At 30.8% G+C, this 15,920-nt stretch overlaps 2 protein-coding genes across 2 annotated transcripts in view; one reads left to right on the forward strand and one right to left on the reverse strand.

Annotated features, from left to right (window-relative positions):
• Positions 1-249: 249 nt before the first annotated feature.
• On the reverse strand, positions 250-11,584 carry LOC130898861 (pre-rRNA-processing protein TSR1 homolog). The gene is made up of 12 exons (XM_057808424.1): positions 11,269-11,584; positions 10,937-11,207; positions 9,311-9,497; positions 7,848-8,103; positions 7,127-7,268; positions 5,530-5,704; positions 3,919-4,304; positions 3,057-3,180; positions 2,252-2,512; positions 1,690-1,870; positions 1,344-1,478; positions 250-452 (listed from the first exon to the last, which is right to left on the reverse strand). The coding sequence occupies exons 1-12, from the start codon at positions 11,378-11,380 to the stop codon at positions 307-309; spliced, it is 2,376 nt and encodes a 791-aa protein (XP_057664407.1). The 5' UTR covers positions 11,381-11,584; the 3' UTR covers positions 250-306.
• Positions 11,544-15,920, forward strand: part of LOC130898860 (midasin) — a 103,719-nt gene continuing 99,342 nt past the window's right edge. Inside the window, exons 1-6 of the mRNA XM_057808423.1 lie at positions 11,544-11,763; positions 11,819-12,072; positions 12,137-12,364; positions 12,757-13,115; positions 13,999-14,168; positions 15,718-15,881. Coding sequence (XP_057664406.1) covers positions 11,686-11,763; positions 11,819-12,072; positions 12,137-12,364; positions 12,757-13,115; positions 13,999-14,168; positions 15,718-15,881 — 1,253 coding nt within the window. The 5' untranslated portion in view covers positions 11,544-11,685. The remainder of the gene's footprint in view (positions 11,764-11,818; positions 12,073-12,136; positions 12,365-12,756; positions 13,116-13,998; positions 14,169-15,717; positions 15,882-15,920) is intronic.

Genomic DNA, 15,920 nt, shown 5'->3' on the forward strand with positions numbered 1-15,920 from the left:
GAAAAGTCGCTTTCAAATTTATTTCATTATTTATTTATTTACAACTTTAAATATCGATTCATTCTACTAGTCCAAATTTCAATATCAAATTTTCCATTATTTATGCGAGATGGGTATTTATTTTTTAAATAGCATACTTCTTGTGAAAATGCACTAATAATTTCGAGTATTATGGGATGCTAGATATTATGACAAGGGAACAACAGGATAAAACAAAATTTAATGGAAAAACAATAGAAAAATAATCAATATTCGTGATCATTATATATATTTTGTTATGTAAGCATATACATTTCAAACATTTCATTAATTTTCCATGTTTTCATTGAAACAACTTACAATGAAATCTTGATATGTCCATTTTGGAAATATCCTTTTGTAAAGATTTAATAGTACAGTATCTTGAGAATTCAGATGACCATCAAATATGCATTTCATATGTCCGTGTGTACCTAAAGAGAGGAAATAAAAATTATAACATTACCAAAGTTTGATGGCATTGTATTTGCATAAGTCGGGGAAATACAATTGTCATTCTAAAGAGAGAGTTGATTGATAGCATATTTGAGAATTTAATAAAATAAGCTGCTTTCAAAGATTTTTCAATATTTTCTTTCAAAACAATTGATATATAAAATATCTTCGCTGTGTAACTAGTTAATTCCAAAAGTATTAAAAAAGAGGATTGGGTATTTACTATTTATGGAAAGTTAGTTTTTCCTCCCTTAAAAATAAATGTGACATTTGAATATTTTTGTCTTGGCCCCCATTGTAAACTTTTAAGTTTACCTATGTATATAAAAACAATATCGTAACAAAAAATTATTTTCGTCCGTAAATATATGAATTTTTGTAAAAGAAATCATATTTAACGATTCAACTTGACAGCGAGTTCATTTAAATTTTGTTGAGAATGCCGTAATATGATATTTGAGTTTGATCGAGAAAGAATGTTGGCCTTACATCAAGAAGGTTCATCACATCACACCAGAAAACTGGTATCGTTGCGCGAAGACCGGTCGGGGGTCGCCCCAGAGTTGCATCTGCGAGGGAAGACCAATATATTCATAACGGTAACGGTGGTTTTCGAGAAGTACCATCAGAAAGAGACTACATTCATCGAATCCAAAGGCAACAAGACCTTTAAGGGTACCTAGACTTTCACGATGACATATAGTTGACCGTTTCCAATGGGCTCAAGAGCACAGGGATTGAGTTTTACAACAATAGCGTAACGTACTTTTTTCTGACGAATCCAGAGGGGCAAGACTTTTGGAGATGCGAGTATAAAGGTCGGATCGTTTTCAAATTAACAGGTTGTGTATATCGGTTATTGAAATTACCTAGTGGTTCTTTGATATGCCCACTTCTTCCCATTTTTGTTCGCAATTTGATAGGTTTGAAATAAACTATGTCTTCTCTATTGAAAAACATAAATCTGATAACAGCTGATTTCTTGTGGATTTTAAATGGATAACCTAAAAATATATAAAATATTAGTCTATAATATATAAATATATCAGTTATTTATTTGCACAATTAAATCAACAAAAGAATAAGTCGAATAAAAACAATTATCCAGGGTTTCTACACTTCCAGATTATACTCCCTCTTAAGTTAGAAAGAATTAAGCCTCCTGTAGAAGAAAGTATTTTTGAAATGAAAAATGTAACAAAAATCCTTATTTACCTGATAAAACTATCCTTTTTATAACCATTCTATTTGGGTTACAGGAAAGTAAGCTGCCATTGGCTACAAGCACAAGCTTATTGTTGATTTCTTTGTAACATAACACAGGCGCTGGCGGAAATTGAATGGGAGCATAAAATGTTGCTACCATAGTAGAATCCGGTTGGAAAAACCTTTCAAACTGAAATATCGATAAAAAAAATATAGATACTAGAAAATTTAAATAAAAAAAGTTTTTATATTACAGTACACTATCTCTATTATATTTAACGTAAGGAAACCTATGAAAGCGAATTTTGGTTTAGTGCAAGGAGGAAAAGGGAATTAATCTTAATGAAGAATATTTAAAAAAATAACTAAACCAATTTCGATCTCAAATACTATTGTTTCTGTTAGATCAAAAATTTAAATAGCAACTATAATTTAAATAAAAGAAACTTTGAACGATATTTTTAAAACATTGATTAAGATGAGAAAGGAATAAATATACTTAGATGTGTACAATCAATCAAAAAAGGTGTTATGTCATACCAGTTTATTGAATACTTTTATAGAAACTGACCTTGTGCTTTTGACCATTTGTATGACTGCTGAAAATGGGATTAGTAATGAATCTTCTGTATCCGCACTGAAATACTAATCGCTCTTTAGATTTGATCGGTAGATTGTAATTTTGAGTTCTTCTAAGTACAACGTTTAGGACGGACATTTTATGTTCATGGGGGAACATACCAATTAATGTAACAGGAGCGTTAGTTTGCTTGAAGTTCTCCCATAGAAGATGTGATACATGCTTTACATATACTGTTATGTACCACCCTGGCTAAAAATTTTAAGAAAAATATAAAATAAAGTAGATTGAAATTGTGACTCATTTTTAATACAACTAAACAATAAATAATAATACATATATCAAATGATTACACATGTAATTAGGACAATAGTACATAGATCAAAAAACGTAAAAAGGTTTTTCAGCAAATTTTATTATATAGTTTCTTTTAAGGGTAATAGTGATCGGTCTAACTCTTTCTATGTTACGATTTTTCTTCGACTTTAAAATAAACTTCTGTTTCAGCGATTACTAACGGATTTCATTGATATGGAATCTTTGAAACTTTTAAACTTGTTTAAACCATGTGCCAATCAGAAACTTGGATGGGTGTAAAAGTTTAATAACAATTAACTTTTACCCTGTACCAATTTAATTTTTTTGATTAGCACAGCAAGAGCAACCCCCAAATTTCACAATGCTAGGTTTTTCAATTAAAATAAAAACTCTGCTGTCACCCTACGGGATCATATTTTTTGTAGAATAGTAAATTTTAAAAAATCGACTATGTTAAGATTTGAAGAAGAATACTTACAAGTGCTCCATCTTTATCTTCTTGATCTGACATTACCCGTTTTTTTGTCCTATCAAAATTCTGGAATTGAAAGATTCTGGCATAATCACTTGGTAGATTTTCTTTTGGATCCCACGGTGACGTCCTAAAATAAACATTGTTATACATCTACTAATTTTCTTAAAATGTATTAATGATAATTACAGTTATTAATTGAGTTTTATTACACATTCTGTCAAAAGAGTACCAGAATTGATATTGCCTCTTAAGCTGACAGCTGTACTCACCAATGAAAATCAACTAACCAGGAAATTTCTAGGTTATGTTTGTCACTTAATTGTTTACTTTTTGTTTCTGAATAGTTTGATTGAGAAATATAAAACTGGTTGGTATACATTTATTGTACCATTTTTTTGTGGTACATTTGAATTGTAAAAGGTGAGGATAAGATTTATTTTTAACTGCTGCAGTTTTTCTTAAAATTAGCCAACAAAATTATACTAAAAATTATAGAAGACCGCATAAAATAGAACAATATATCGAACTATTCTATCATTTTTCCGAATTTTACTCTAGTTATCTCAAATAGACATTCTCTTTTTTGACTGGAATTTGGAATTATTGTACTTATAGAATTATAAAACACTAGCATCCGTTCATAAAGTATTTTAAAAAATGACCAGGCTACAAAAAACAGGAAAATGTATAAGAAACTCCAAAAATCAGACTTTCAAAATACTAGTTTCCAATTGAGAGAAAACTAAAATTTTTTAATTGTTTCTTTCAATATTTTACATTCCATCGATTCTCGGTGATTATTTGAAACAGTAAGAGTGTAGTTCATATAAATACCGTATGGACGCAAGTTTTTATAATACTCTACCTGAAGCTTTCTAATCCTCTGTATTTTTGAAATCTAACTCTGGAAGGCGTTTCCTTAGGTGTATCAATCTCATCAGGGAACTCCTTATCACTTTTAGCAGCTTTAATTTTATCCAATTCCTCCATTTCAGCATAGACGTCTATATCTTTATCGTATTTTTCATCATTAACAGCTACTTCAGATTCTGTAACAGAAGCAAAATCTTGATCACCGTTATCGCCTTCTGAATTCTCAGATATAACTTCTGACATAGCATCCATGAATTCATCATTCAAATCTTGATCATCGTTATCGGATTGATCTTGTTGAAATTCCGTATCATCATCAGGAATCCAAGCTGCTTGATAGTCCGACCAACCTTTTGGGACTTTTTTTACTTTTTTTAACTACGAAAAAATAAATATAATGATAAAACTTATAGATAATAAAGAAGAAAAGAACCATATGTTATGTGTGTGTTTACAATTATGCATGATCATTTTTCCATGAGAAAGCTTTTTTCAAAGTGGATGCCTAGTTTACTCACAGTTGATCAAAAACAACAACTTGTTGATGATTCAGAGCAGTGTTTGGCCGTGTTTACACGAAATGAATCAGATTTTTTACGTCGATGTGACAATGGATGAAACATGGATCCATCACTTCACTACCGAATCAAATCGATCATCATCTAAGTGAACTGCAGCCGGTGAACCACGACAGAAACGTCCAAAGGTACGACAGTCAACTGGGAAGGTTATGGCTTCAGTATTTTGGGATACACATGGAATATTGTTCATCAACTAACTCCAAAAAGGAGAAGCAATCAATAGTGAATAATACATAGAGTTGTTGGATGGTTTTAATGCAAAAATCAAAAAAAAAAGACCTCATATGTCGAAGAAAAAACCACTTTTTCGCCAAAACAATGCACCGATTCAAAAGTCGATGGGAATCATGGTTAAATTGAACGAATTACACTTCGAATAATTTCCTCATCCACTATATAGTCCAGATCTGACCCCCAGTGACCACTGACTATTCACTATCTCAAAAAAATGCTCAACGTTACGAAATTCAGCTCAAATGAAGAAGCAATTGCTGAAACTGAAGCCTATTTTGATTCGAAAGACAAATCCTTCCTAAAGAAAGTCATCGAGAAGTTAGAGAAGCGTTGGAATGATTGTATTGCTCTTGAAGGAGATTGCATTGATGGATAAAATTGATATTTGCTAATGCTACAAAATGATTTTCCACTACTAGTGAACAATCTTCCTTGATGCTTGATGAAGCACATTCTCACTTCCTTATTGATGTACAGAATTATCTGAGTAAAATTTTCTGCAATAAAAGAATTGGATACAGGGATCCACTTCCATGACCAGTTCGTGCTCCAGAGCTGAATAGTATGGATTCATTTTTATTGGGATAAAATAAGTTTTTATTGTGACTTTATACGAAATCGGAAATGCTTTCTAATATACAGAGAAATATCCATCGTAGTCTAAGAAAATGCATAGAAATTCAAAGTGGTCAGCTTTTTATATTGACGTTGAATAATTGTTAACCTCCGACATAACGGATTACTTTAAAAGTATTTTTAGATCTGTAAATGGTAAATGAATTACTGACTTTTTGTTCTTTTTCTGCCGTTTCCATTTCTTCTTGTGTTGGCCATGTTTGTTCTGCATCCATAGGATCAGGTATATTTTCAGATTCTAGCGATTCTTGTTTTGATGGATCGCATCTTTCAAGTACACGAATTAGTGATACATCATCTGAATCCATTGTGTTAACATATTTATTTCTGAAATTAGGAACTTATTAGACTAAAAAAACAAAAAAATGGAAACCTAGGAACTGAACTAAACGAATTTGCAATATAAGTAACTCTAGGTAGTGGTCAGGGGTAGAAACAATGAATGATTATTAGTCTGGAACCGTTATGGATTTTTATTGCTAAAAAAAATAAAAAATAAAATTAGTAGCAGACAACGGCGCCGGCTGGAATATAGGTTGAGGTCATAAGCAATGAAGAAAAAACTTCCGAACCTGAAATGAAGGGAAGTTGTAAAATGGGATGTTATTTAAGGGGCTGATTTTCGTTATTTATGGCAAAAGGAGACATCCTAGAGATGACATGCAAAAATTGTAGTTAATAAAAAAATCTAAAATGTCAAATTTTGGATGAAAATAACCAAAAAGCGATTTTTCTGTTTTTTATTTTTTTTCTCGCATGAAAATTTGTGAATGTATATAATTATTTGCACATAATGAGAATGCATTTTTTCAATTATGTTTTCTTATTGGGAACGTGGCAATGAAATACCAAAATGGACTAACTTTAATATATTTTCCGAGCTTTCGAATACTTATGTATTCATCGTCTGGGAAATAATTAATTGAGATTTGTGGTGGTTTTGAGTCGTATGAATTCTTGTAAAAATTTTAGATTCATAGGATTCAATATTCAAAGTGACATTGATAGAAATATTGATTAATTGAACCAATATTTCTTCACCTTGATCTGCTACCTTTTGCTGTATTACTTCTAATGTCGCGAAGTTCTCCTTATAAAAACTACAAATTGTCCAACGTATAAAATCTTGAGTAGCTTTGTCAACTGATTCCAGTTTTTCTTCAGATGTTTTTCGGTTCTGTGAATAATCCACAACAACCCCTTTCGTAACTACTTCAATAAAAAGATAATTCATTCACTGTAGATAATTCAGCAATTCTTATTATGGTTGCATTATCAGATTGCTGAATATGTATTTTCCTTTTTTAAACATTCGAATATATTTAAGATAACTTGCTGTGTTTGTGTAACTAAATCTTTATTATTAAATTCATATCTGTCTTTATTTTCACTACACTGTGTAATTTCATTGTCTTCATTCGCCCATGGTATAAAGAAAGCCATATCTCTATTTAATTAAAGTAATGCATGAATGAAATCTGTTTAGCAGAAATATTTCGAAGAAATTGTGTATATGCGCTTTCCGATAGCTTTGGCCAATAAACAGTGGAGATGATAAGAGTCCACGTGGACTAACGGTTTGTTAGATGTTTACCGATTATTATACGTGGAGTAAACATTATTTTTCATCACTTAATTTGGTATGAGTGCCCTGCGTATTTATGAAATATTGATTGTTCGTCGCATAACTATCTTTTGCAATTGATATTGGAAGAACTATATTTGTTATTATGTTTATTATATACTTACTTTTTGTCAAACTTATGTGGATCATTTGGGGCATCAATTTGGGTCATTTGAAAATCTCCTAAGCCTGGTATATGAATCAACTGATTGACAGATAAAGCGGTACCCCTTAAATAACCAGAAATTTTCAAAGTACCCAAAGTACCTATCAATAAAAATATAATGGATTAATTTAATTAAAATTTTTGATGAACAGTATTAAAAAGAATTAAATTTTATTATGAGGATAATTTTTTTTCAGTTCATTATTAATTTTGATAAAAGTGAAAATTATTTTATTTAATCAAAAATTAATCTACGTGTTAGTCTTAACTCGTTGAGGTCCATAGGCTCGCAACTGAACTTTCCCCACAGCCCAGAGCGGTCCCATGGACCGCACGATCTATTTTATTTCAGACCTTCTCCACGGCCCAAGTGACCGTATTCAAATGTGTTTTACAGTTTATTCCGACCGTTCTGAGTCCTTGAAACATTACCCTACACTTGGTACATTTGATTTTTTTTTTCATAAGCTTCAACTCCATTGTAAAACAAAAAACCTTTCTTTTCATATTTTTTTTTTCTTTAACATCAAAGCATAACTCATCATTCAAGGGATAAAAAAGCAAACAAAATTTTAACTCACCAATTTTTAAATAACATACTTGAATAAATTGAAAATTTATGTGTTTAATTGAAAAAAGGTTTTGCTTTGAAATTCAATAATTTATCTTGTTGATTATACCTTCTGTATCTGCGACAAACTCCACTTCTTCTCCAAACATGTGAGGTCTACGATCTCTATATAATATGGATTTTCTTTTTTGATTGCCAATTTTTCTCAATACATTGACTCCATCTACATTTTTATCCATCACCATCACCTTTTCTTCGGGTAGCCATTTATTTACAATTTTTTGTATTTGTTGTTTGTGCTCATTTCGTTTCTTTGGTACAACACTTTCTAAATCTGTAATCACCACTAAAGGTGTAGGTGATCCCTACAAATTATTTGAAAATAAAAAAAACAGTTGCATTTCTATATACACAATGCTACTGCCAAAAAATTCCGACTTTCCTTCTAATCTGTGGAACAATTATATATAATGTAATGAAATCTGGACACTAAATATTAGGGGTTGCAAATTTACCAATACCTATTTGTTTAAAATCAATAATTTCAAATGGCAAGAGACACCTCTTTTCAAAGATATTGAACAAATTATTAAGGGATACTAATCTTGTTTATGGTAGTTTTAGCATCTGACCATGAAAAAAAACCAAGCTTAGGTGAACTCAATTGAATAATAATATAAAGTAATATTAAAATTAAAATATTAAAAAGATTGGCAAGTGGGTATAATTAGATCAATATACAAGAGAAGAGACTCAAGAAGCTGTGACAATTATAGGGGAACCACATAAAACTGTAACAATTATAAAGGAACCACATTAAATTGTAACAATTATAGAGGAACCACATTAAACTCTAAAAACTTATAAATCTTGAAAAAGCATTCGAAGGAGTCAATAGATATGACATATGGGAAATCCTAGAAAACAGATCTAGAAGAAAGACTAATAAACGGAGTAAAGGCTTTATATAAACATAAAACAGATTCGAAACAACAAAAGAAGTAAAGCAAGGATGTTTACTAAACCCATTATTATTTACCCTAGTGTTGGTTGAAGGAATGAAACAATCAAAAAGACGAATTAAACAGTCGGACACTGGAAAATAATGTTTTTATGAAAATTGCTACTTCTATAGAAGGAAGTATTACACTTTGTTAATTGCACTGCAGAATATGAGTATGAATTGACGGAGCTATTAAAAAAAATGAAATATACAGGAAAAATTAATGTTGTTTAAACCAGTGCCTAAGTCTAACAAGAATCAAAAACTTGTGATTTATTTTTTCATTCAAATAAATTTCATATTCTATAATTATTGAACCCACACCTTACAAATAAAGAGCTTACAATAGATTCCTTAATCTCTAATTGATATTAAATATTGAAACAAAAATTCCAATCATCAAGAATAAACATAAACAAAGTTGATGTCATTGGAGAGGTATTTTGAGTTAGTCTCTGTTATAGAGCTTTAGAACCCTTTATAATCAGTTTCCAAATTTCACTAGTTCATGTAAAATCATTCCAAAGGTAAATAGTACTGTCCACATATTACCTAAAAAATATATTAACCTGTGCAAATGAAGTAGATAATATTGAATTTCCCCACTTATCAATTATTGCTTCATTGTTTTCAATTCCAGTAGCAGCAGATATTAAAAATAGAACAGTATCGGCTACTTTTAATGTATCCAAAATTGCAAAATCATGGTCTCTCTCTGGAACTACGAAGGAGAATCTCTGTTTAAATCTTGGCACACTGAAACGTTGTATAATTGATAAATGAATACTACATATCACTCAAAAGTACTTGTCCGCTAAGAAAAAAAATAGGAATATATTACACTTACAACAGTAGTCAATGATAATTAACATTGTTACTTATATTTTTCTCATGTTAATAATAAAACGACTCAAACGCTACATTGTGTCATTAAACCAATAATGCTTTAAAAATCTTTATATCCTCATAATTCAGAAAATCAAAACAAGGATGGCCTACTAGGAGGTGATACATACAAGGTGATTGATTATTGTGATAATGTTCAGTGCATTATTTGTCCTTTCAGATATTGAATTGAAAATTTGAGAGATTATAGCCACCATTAGTCTTCACATTTTAAAATTATTAGCAATAAAAACTCCATACTTTCAGCCAGAGTACACCATGAACGTTTTCCTGAAAGGCGGCGACTTGCAAAAGCAAACTTTGAGAGAAGTTCAATTGCAGGAGTTCAATCAATAATGAAACGCATGAATGATTAAAAACTTTTGTGACAGAAAAAAATGAAATTGATGCTTTGCTGGCAGTTACTGAAAACCCATCCACAAGTGTAAGGAGTATTTCCAGAGAACAAGAACTGAGCTACTATGGTGTGCAAAGATTCTTAGACAATAAAATGCACCCTTATCATATTTACTTGCAACAGAAATTAACAGAAGTTAATTCTGTTGCAATTCACTATAAAGTGAAAAAAGACTAGCATTTTGTAGGTGGGCTTTACAAAAAGTTAATCAACAGAGAGACTTTTTTGACTATGTTCTATTTGGAGATGAAACCACCAACAATACTTCGCCACATATTTAACCATCTAGTTTGACTGTGTGCCACTATGTGATATGAATTAGTTGATGAATAATTGTGAATGTTTCGCATGTTAACACAACCATTTTTATTAAATGTGGCTTCAATTTTTAAATGATTAAATATAGGTACATAATCATTGTTTTGCACAGAAAAATCAAAATATCTCAAGAACTAATAATTTTAGGTATGGGGAACTAAAAGTGACTTTTCTGCATCCTGATGGTCATCATTTTCATATCCAAAAAAAACTGGACATATTGTAGATACCAATGACACACTGTTATTGTGAATTTTGGGAAACTTTACATAGCCACAATGTTTAAACTGTTTGAGATATTTGAAAAACAAATGGTTTTTCTCGCCATGACGACGACCTTTATACCAAATTTTGTTAAATTCTAGGGTGTCATGTAATTTTTTTTATTTGGTTTCATTTGATTTCATATGGAATGACCCATAAATGTTTATCTACAATCTCTTTGGAAACAAAAATAAGATGAAACCTAAACAACCCAACATTAGATGCTTGGGTTATCTTAAAATAGTATTGTCAAGCCAAAAGTTGTGGGAGGTCAAATACTTTCAAGATGTAATGTGTTTGATGATGTTACCTTATATGCGTCACATTTGCAGAGGATTTAGATACTATTGCTTCTTGATCACATTGACAAAGTAATGTTAACGCTGTATTAGGATCTATATCTTTATTCAAGGGTACCACACAAACTAGAAATGGAGCAAAATCCATCACCCCTAAAGACCTCTTTTTAGCAAGAACTTCATCTCTTTTACTTTGCCTGATTTGCATAGCCTGATTTCGTCGCTGATCCCTATTTAATTCTCGTTTATTACGTTTGGAAAGTTTTTTAACAGATACTTTTCCTAAAAGAATTTTTTTATTATATTTATTGCATTGCACATGGTTATGATAACCTCAATTTACCTTTTGAAGATATGCTTATAGATCCTTTTGATCGATGTCTACCATGTTTATGTTCTTTATTAGATTGCTTAAAGGCACCTGGCCTATGAGCTACAGCTTTTTCTAAGGCCATTTTCGATAACTCAATAAATTTTATAAAAACCCGGAGACCACGTTGTAAACATGACAAATACTACTTGCTTCCAATAACAATTATTCAGTTAGAGCAATATATAAAAAGTAAAAGTTACTAGTGGAATCCTTTTCTTTTAAGTCGGAACATTTCTGTTACAATTGTATAGGTTGGCAATTTGCATTTTGATCCATGTGCTTTATTGTGTTTATTAAAGGATAGTTTGTGTTAGGATATAAACACGTGTTTAAATTTTGTACCAAGATTATTAATTAAATAGATCTCATCATTTTTTTGTGAAAAAAATGAATATTGATGAAGAATTACGTGATGTTTTAATTGATTTCATGGCTATCAATGATCATTTTTCCAGGGCATCTAAGGTAAAATATTTCCATTCAAGTTAACCTATAATAGTTTTAATTTAAGCAATTTTAGGAAATATTAGCAAAATTGAAATCAGACATCGATGAAGATGAGAAGAATAAGCAATTGTTGTATTATCTTTCCACTCGGATGCTTCTTGATCCGCTGTATTTTGATGATATATTTGAAAAATTTTCAAAATATCTTCCTCGACTGCTACAAATTGCTTTATTTTCAAATATGAAAGATTGTACTGATAAACAACATCATATTCTATGTACTATTTTATTAGGAAGAATCATCAGCAGAAGAAAAGATTTAAAAGGGTAGGTGCTTACATCTATAAATTTAATATGGTCCTATCATGGGGAATATTTTTAATTTTTGTAGGTATGCTATGAAATATTTTACTAAATATCCAGCAGTATTGGAAAGTTTAGATACAAGTGAAAATATCTCCAAGAAATGTAAACTAGTAGAAATAGTTTATGATGTTCTTTATTTCATTGAATCATGTTACCACTTGTTGAAAAGTGATCCAAATTTCTACAGATATAAGTGGAACTGGTCAATTTTTGTTCAAAAATTCTTAGACAGTGAAGATGATAGACTCAAATGGTAAGTTGTGCAAATAAGGCTATTACTATTTATAGTAATTTATAGAAGCTTGAAATTTATATAAAAACTCATGGTGTATTTTATTTATTGCTGAATTTAACAAGAAAATGCTATTTGAATTGAAAAATAGGTTACGCACAACAGCATACATAACTGATCATCTATATATGTAGATATTGGGGTGTTATATACATTGCGACTCGAAAGGATCTATTGTATCACCCTTTCTTCCTGCGATAGTGGGTAATCTAGTGTTTAAAATTGATCTGATAGTCCCACTTTGGTGGATCAACAAAATTTTTGGTAGCTCATAGCAGCAAATCCTCCAGCAAAATTAGTTCGACTTTGTTGACTTTTCACAATCTAAAAGTTAATTTTCTGTATTTTCTCAGGGTTTCATGTCACATCGTTTCCATACTTTTTGGAATGAATGAAATCCAGAAGAAACAACTTATTTTGAAACACAATCTATCTACTGCCGATATAAAATTTACGACCATCTTTAACTTGAAAGGGACATTAATTGACTGCAGTACACAACCTATTCATACAAAACTAATATGGAACTTACCCGATGAATTTACTGATGATCTCATTAATATATCTGGTATATATGTACCAGTAGTATCAAAAGTATCCAATTTATCCACAAATCTTATTGAGGTTCCATCTACTCTTAATAATTTGAGAAAAGTTGCTTTAGGGCTTACTTTAAACAAAGCTATATGCCTTCAGGGACCAGTGGGGTCAGGTAAGAGACTAATTAGTCATATCACGTCAAACGAACCACCCATTTTTCGCTTGATCATAAAAATATGATCTATTAATTTTATTAATAATAGTTAATCTCCGGAACGATTTTGGAAAGTTTTTATTTCAACATTTTTTACAAAGAAATTTTTGAGTAATTTTAATTGAAAAAATTGATTAAAAATCTACAGTTATCATGATTAGAAATTTTGCATTTATTTTTCCTTGCACAATTTACCCTAGGTATTTAGGGTACTGCTTGGAAGGATGGTACTCGGTTTTTGTGGCATTTACAGCTAGTTTATTGTTTTGAAAATATGGTATAATTTTGTTGTTTAAATGTTTTTAGATGATTTTGAGTGCTTGATCGGGATGTTTTGCCGATGCTACAAAACAAGTATCGTCAGCGTACATGGCTAGATTTGTTGGAAACTGGGTAGGTCATAAGGGAATACAACAAAGGTGATAAAACTGACCCTTGCGGTACTCCAGCATTTATGGGGTATGGTCATGCCATGCTTTCATTATTTTTAACGTAAAATTTTCTGTTGGTTGAATAGGAATGCAAAATCAACAGTTAACGATGAATTGATGAAACTTGCAGGATTTATTGTTAAATACATATATTTTAAAAATATCAATGACTTACAATTATTTGTTTATTTCCATTCCCATTATTGTTAATTAACTTTTAAATAAATAATTGAAAATTTTCTCGGTACAAAAATGGAATTTGATGAAATTATTTATCACAACGCGCCGGGCGCTCTAAGAACACCGTTCAGCTGAGCGCTTTTATGATCATATGAAAAATAGGGGGTTCACTTGACGTGACTTGACTCCAATATTACTAAAAATAAGCTAAACGTTTGTAATGAACCCAGGTAAAACAACTCTTGTGGAATATTTTGCGGAGAAGACTGGCAGGAATCTTGGTGAAAATTTTGTAAAAGTTCAGCTAGGGGATCAGACAGATAGCAAAATGTTGCTAGGTACTTACAGGTGTACTGATGTCCCAGGGGAGTTTGTGTGGCAGCCAGGAGTTCTAACTCAGGTAAGCAGTGAATATCCATCTAATAAAATCTATTTTTTACATACTGTAACGTTTTTCGTTTTTATTTACCCTGTTTCTATTCGTTGAGTGAATTAATAAACATTGTTTCTTACGTTCTTAATTTATCTACACACTATACAATACACTTAACTTATAATAATTTACTTTTAAATATCACTTAAATAATTTCTGCGCTCAGTTTTACTAATTCGTTCTTTTTCCTACGACTCTTTATTTAAAATTAACTAACAGCGCTACATAAACTTATTTATATACCACAAATAGAATTCTACAAATTTCTTGAATAAAAAGAAACCACAAGAAATAAATAAAAGAACTTTCCTATAAATTGTTTTAAAGAAATACTGTAATAAACCGCCTTCTATAATGAAAAGTTCATCAAAAGCGTATCCGCCATTTATAAAAAATACATATTAAAGGCGGAGCGCGAATTCGCCGAATTTTAAGATTCCATCATCATAGCTAGACAGGGCCGACCTAAGAACCCATTTCGCGAGCTTGTCCGTGACATTACCCCCTCCTTAGATGGAAGTTCCTCCTGGAACTCATGGATAGCCGAGACTGGATGCTTAAATCGGCAATAGGAACCATTCATGCACTCTAATTTTTAAGTTACAAATAAAACTTTGAGGCAACAAATTCATCTTCGTATTTATTTTTACTGAAATTACCTTCGCTTGTCATATTAAGTACAAATCTGCACGTTTCTTAATAATGGGTTACTTATCCACGTTTGTATAGTTCTTCCAATATCAATTGCAGATTATAAAAACCGGTTCGAAACCCTTGCCGACAATTTAGATGTTTATCGAATTTTTCATTTCTCAATTTGGTTTGCGTATTTATGAAATATTATGATTGTTCCTCGAATAAATGTTTTCCGCAATTGATAGATGATAACATTTTCCTTATTTGATCACTGGTATTATAGTTTTGCATATACATATATGTGATTTTAATTTGAAACCTTCATGCCATTATTATCAAATAATATGAGACTTCATAAAATAAACAGATCAATTTGATTTTCAAGGCGGAACTTGAAATGTATATTTGTAGTCTTCACGGCTCACTCCCCGATTGGGGAGGGAGGTAGATCTTTAGAATTCGTTATGGGAGTCGATCATCTTTCCAATCTTACCCTTACTTTCTTTGATAAAGAAAAAAACAGAAATGGTCAGTAGGTGTTTCAATTCTTGAATAATAGTTAATACATTTTGCATGTGTTATTTTTTTGGGATCATTTCGATTTTTTTTCGTAAAATTTGTTATCCTCTTTCCTGTTTTTTTATATAAAAAGTTTCTGTTTTTGGGCAAGATAAATGTTGAAGGAGTTTTGCTTTTTGAGCCAAAACATTAATGGCCGCATAAAAGTGAGAAAATGTTGGATTTTTTTATTTTATTTTTGGATACTTTTAGATACTTTACAACCCCTAAATCTATTATTACATTTCAAACAATATTAACCTCCCGAAAGAGCACAACTTTTCAAATCAAAATTTACTCAAAAGTCTTTAAAAATTTTCAGGCTGTTCTAGAAGGAAATTGGCTCCTTTTAGAAGACATTGATTCGGCTAGTATGGATATAGCATCTATGTTAACTAGTCTTTTAGAAAACAATTCACTGACAGTACCAGGATACAGGGATTCGTTACAAATATCTCCGGGATTTCAACTTTTCGTAACACACAGGTAAATAGTAGGTTTCAAAAAATTTTTATAATTTCGCAT

The sequence above is a fragment of the Diorhabda carinulata genome, chromosome 10, assembly GCF_026250575.1.
Source record: "Diorhabda carinulata isolate Delta chromosome 10, icDioCari1.1, whole genome shotgun sequence".
In the NCBI taxonomy this organism is placed as follows: domain Eukaryota; kingdom Metazoa; phylum Arthropoda; class Insecta; order Coleoptera; family Chrysomelidae; genus Diorhabda; species Diorhabda carinulata.

Coding starts and splice junctions, on each gene's coding strand:
- LOC130898861 (XM_057808424.1), bottom strand. CDS start 11,380: ATGGCCTTAGAAAAAGCTGTAGCTCATAGGCCAGGTGCCTTTAAGCAA. Junction 8,104..9,310: donor TATCTACTTCATTTGCACAG/GTTAATATATTT, acceptor AATAATTTGTAG/GGATCACCTACACCTTTAGT. Junction 1,871..2,251: donor CAAATGGTCAAAAGCACAAG/GTCAGTTTCTAT, acceptor TCGATATTTCAG/TTTGAAAGGTTTTTCCAACC.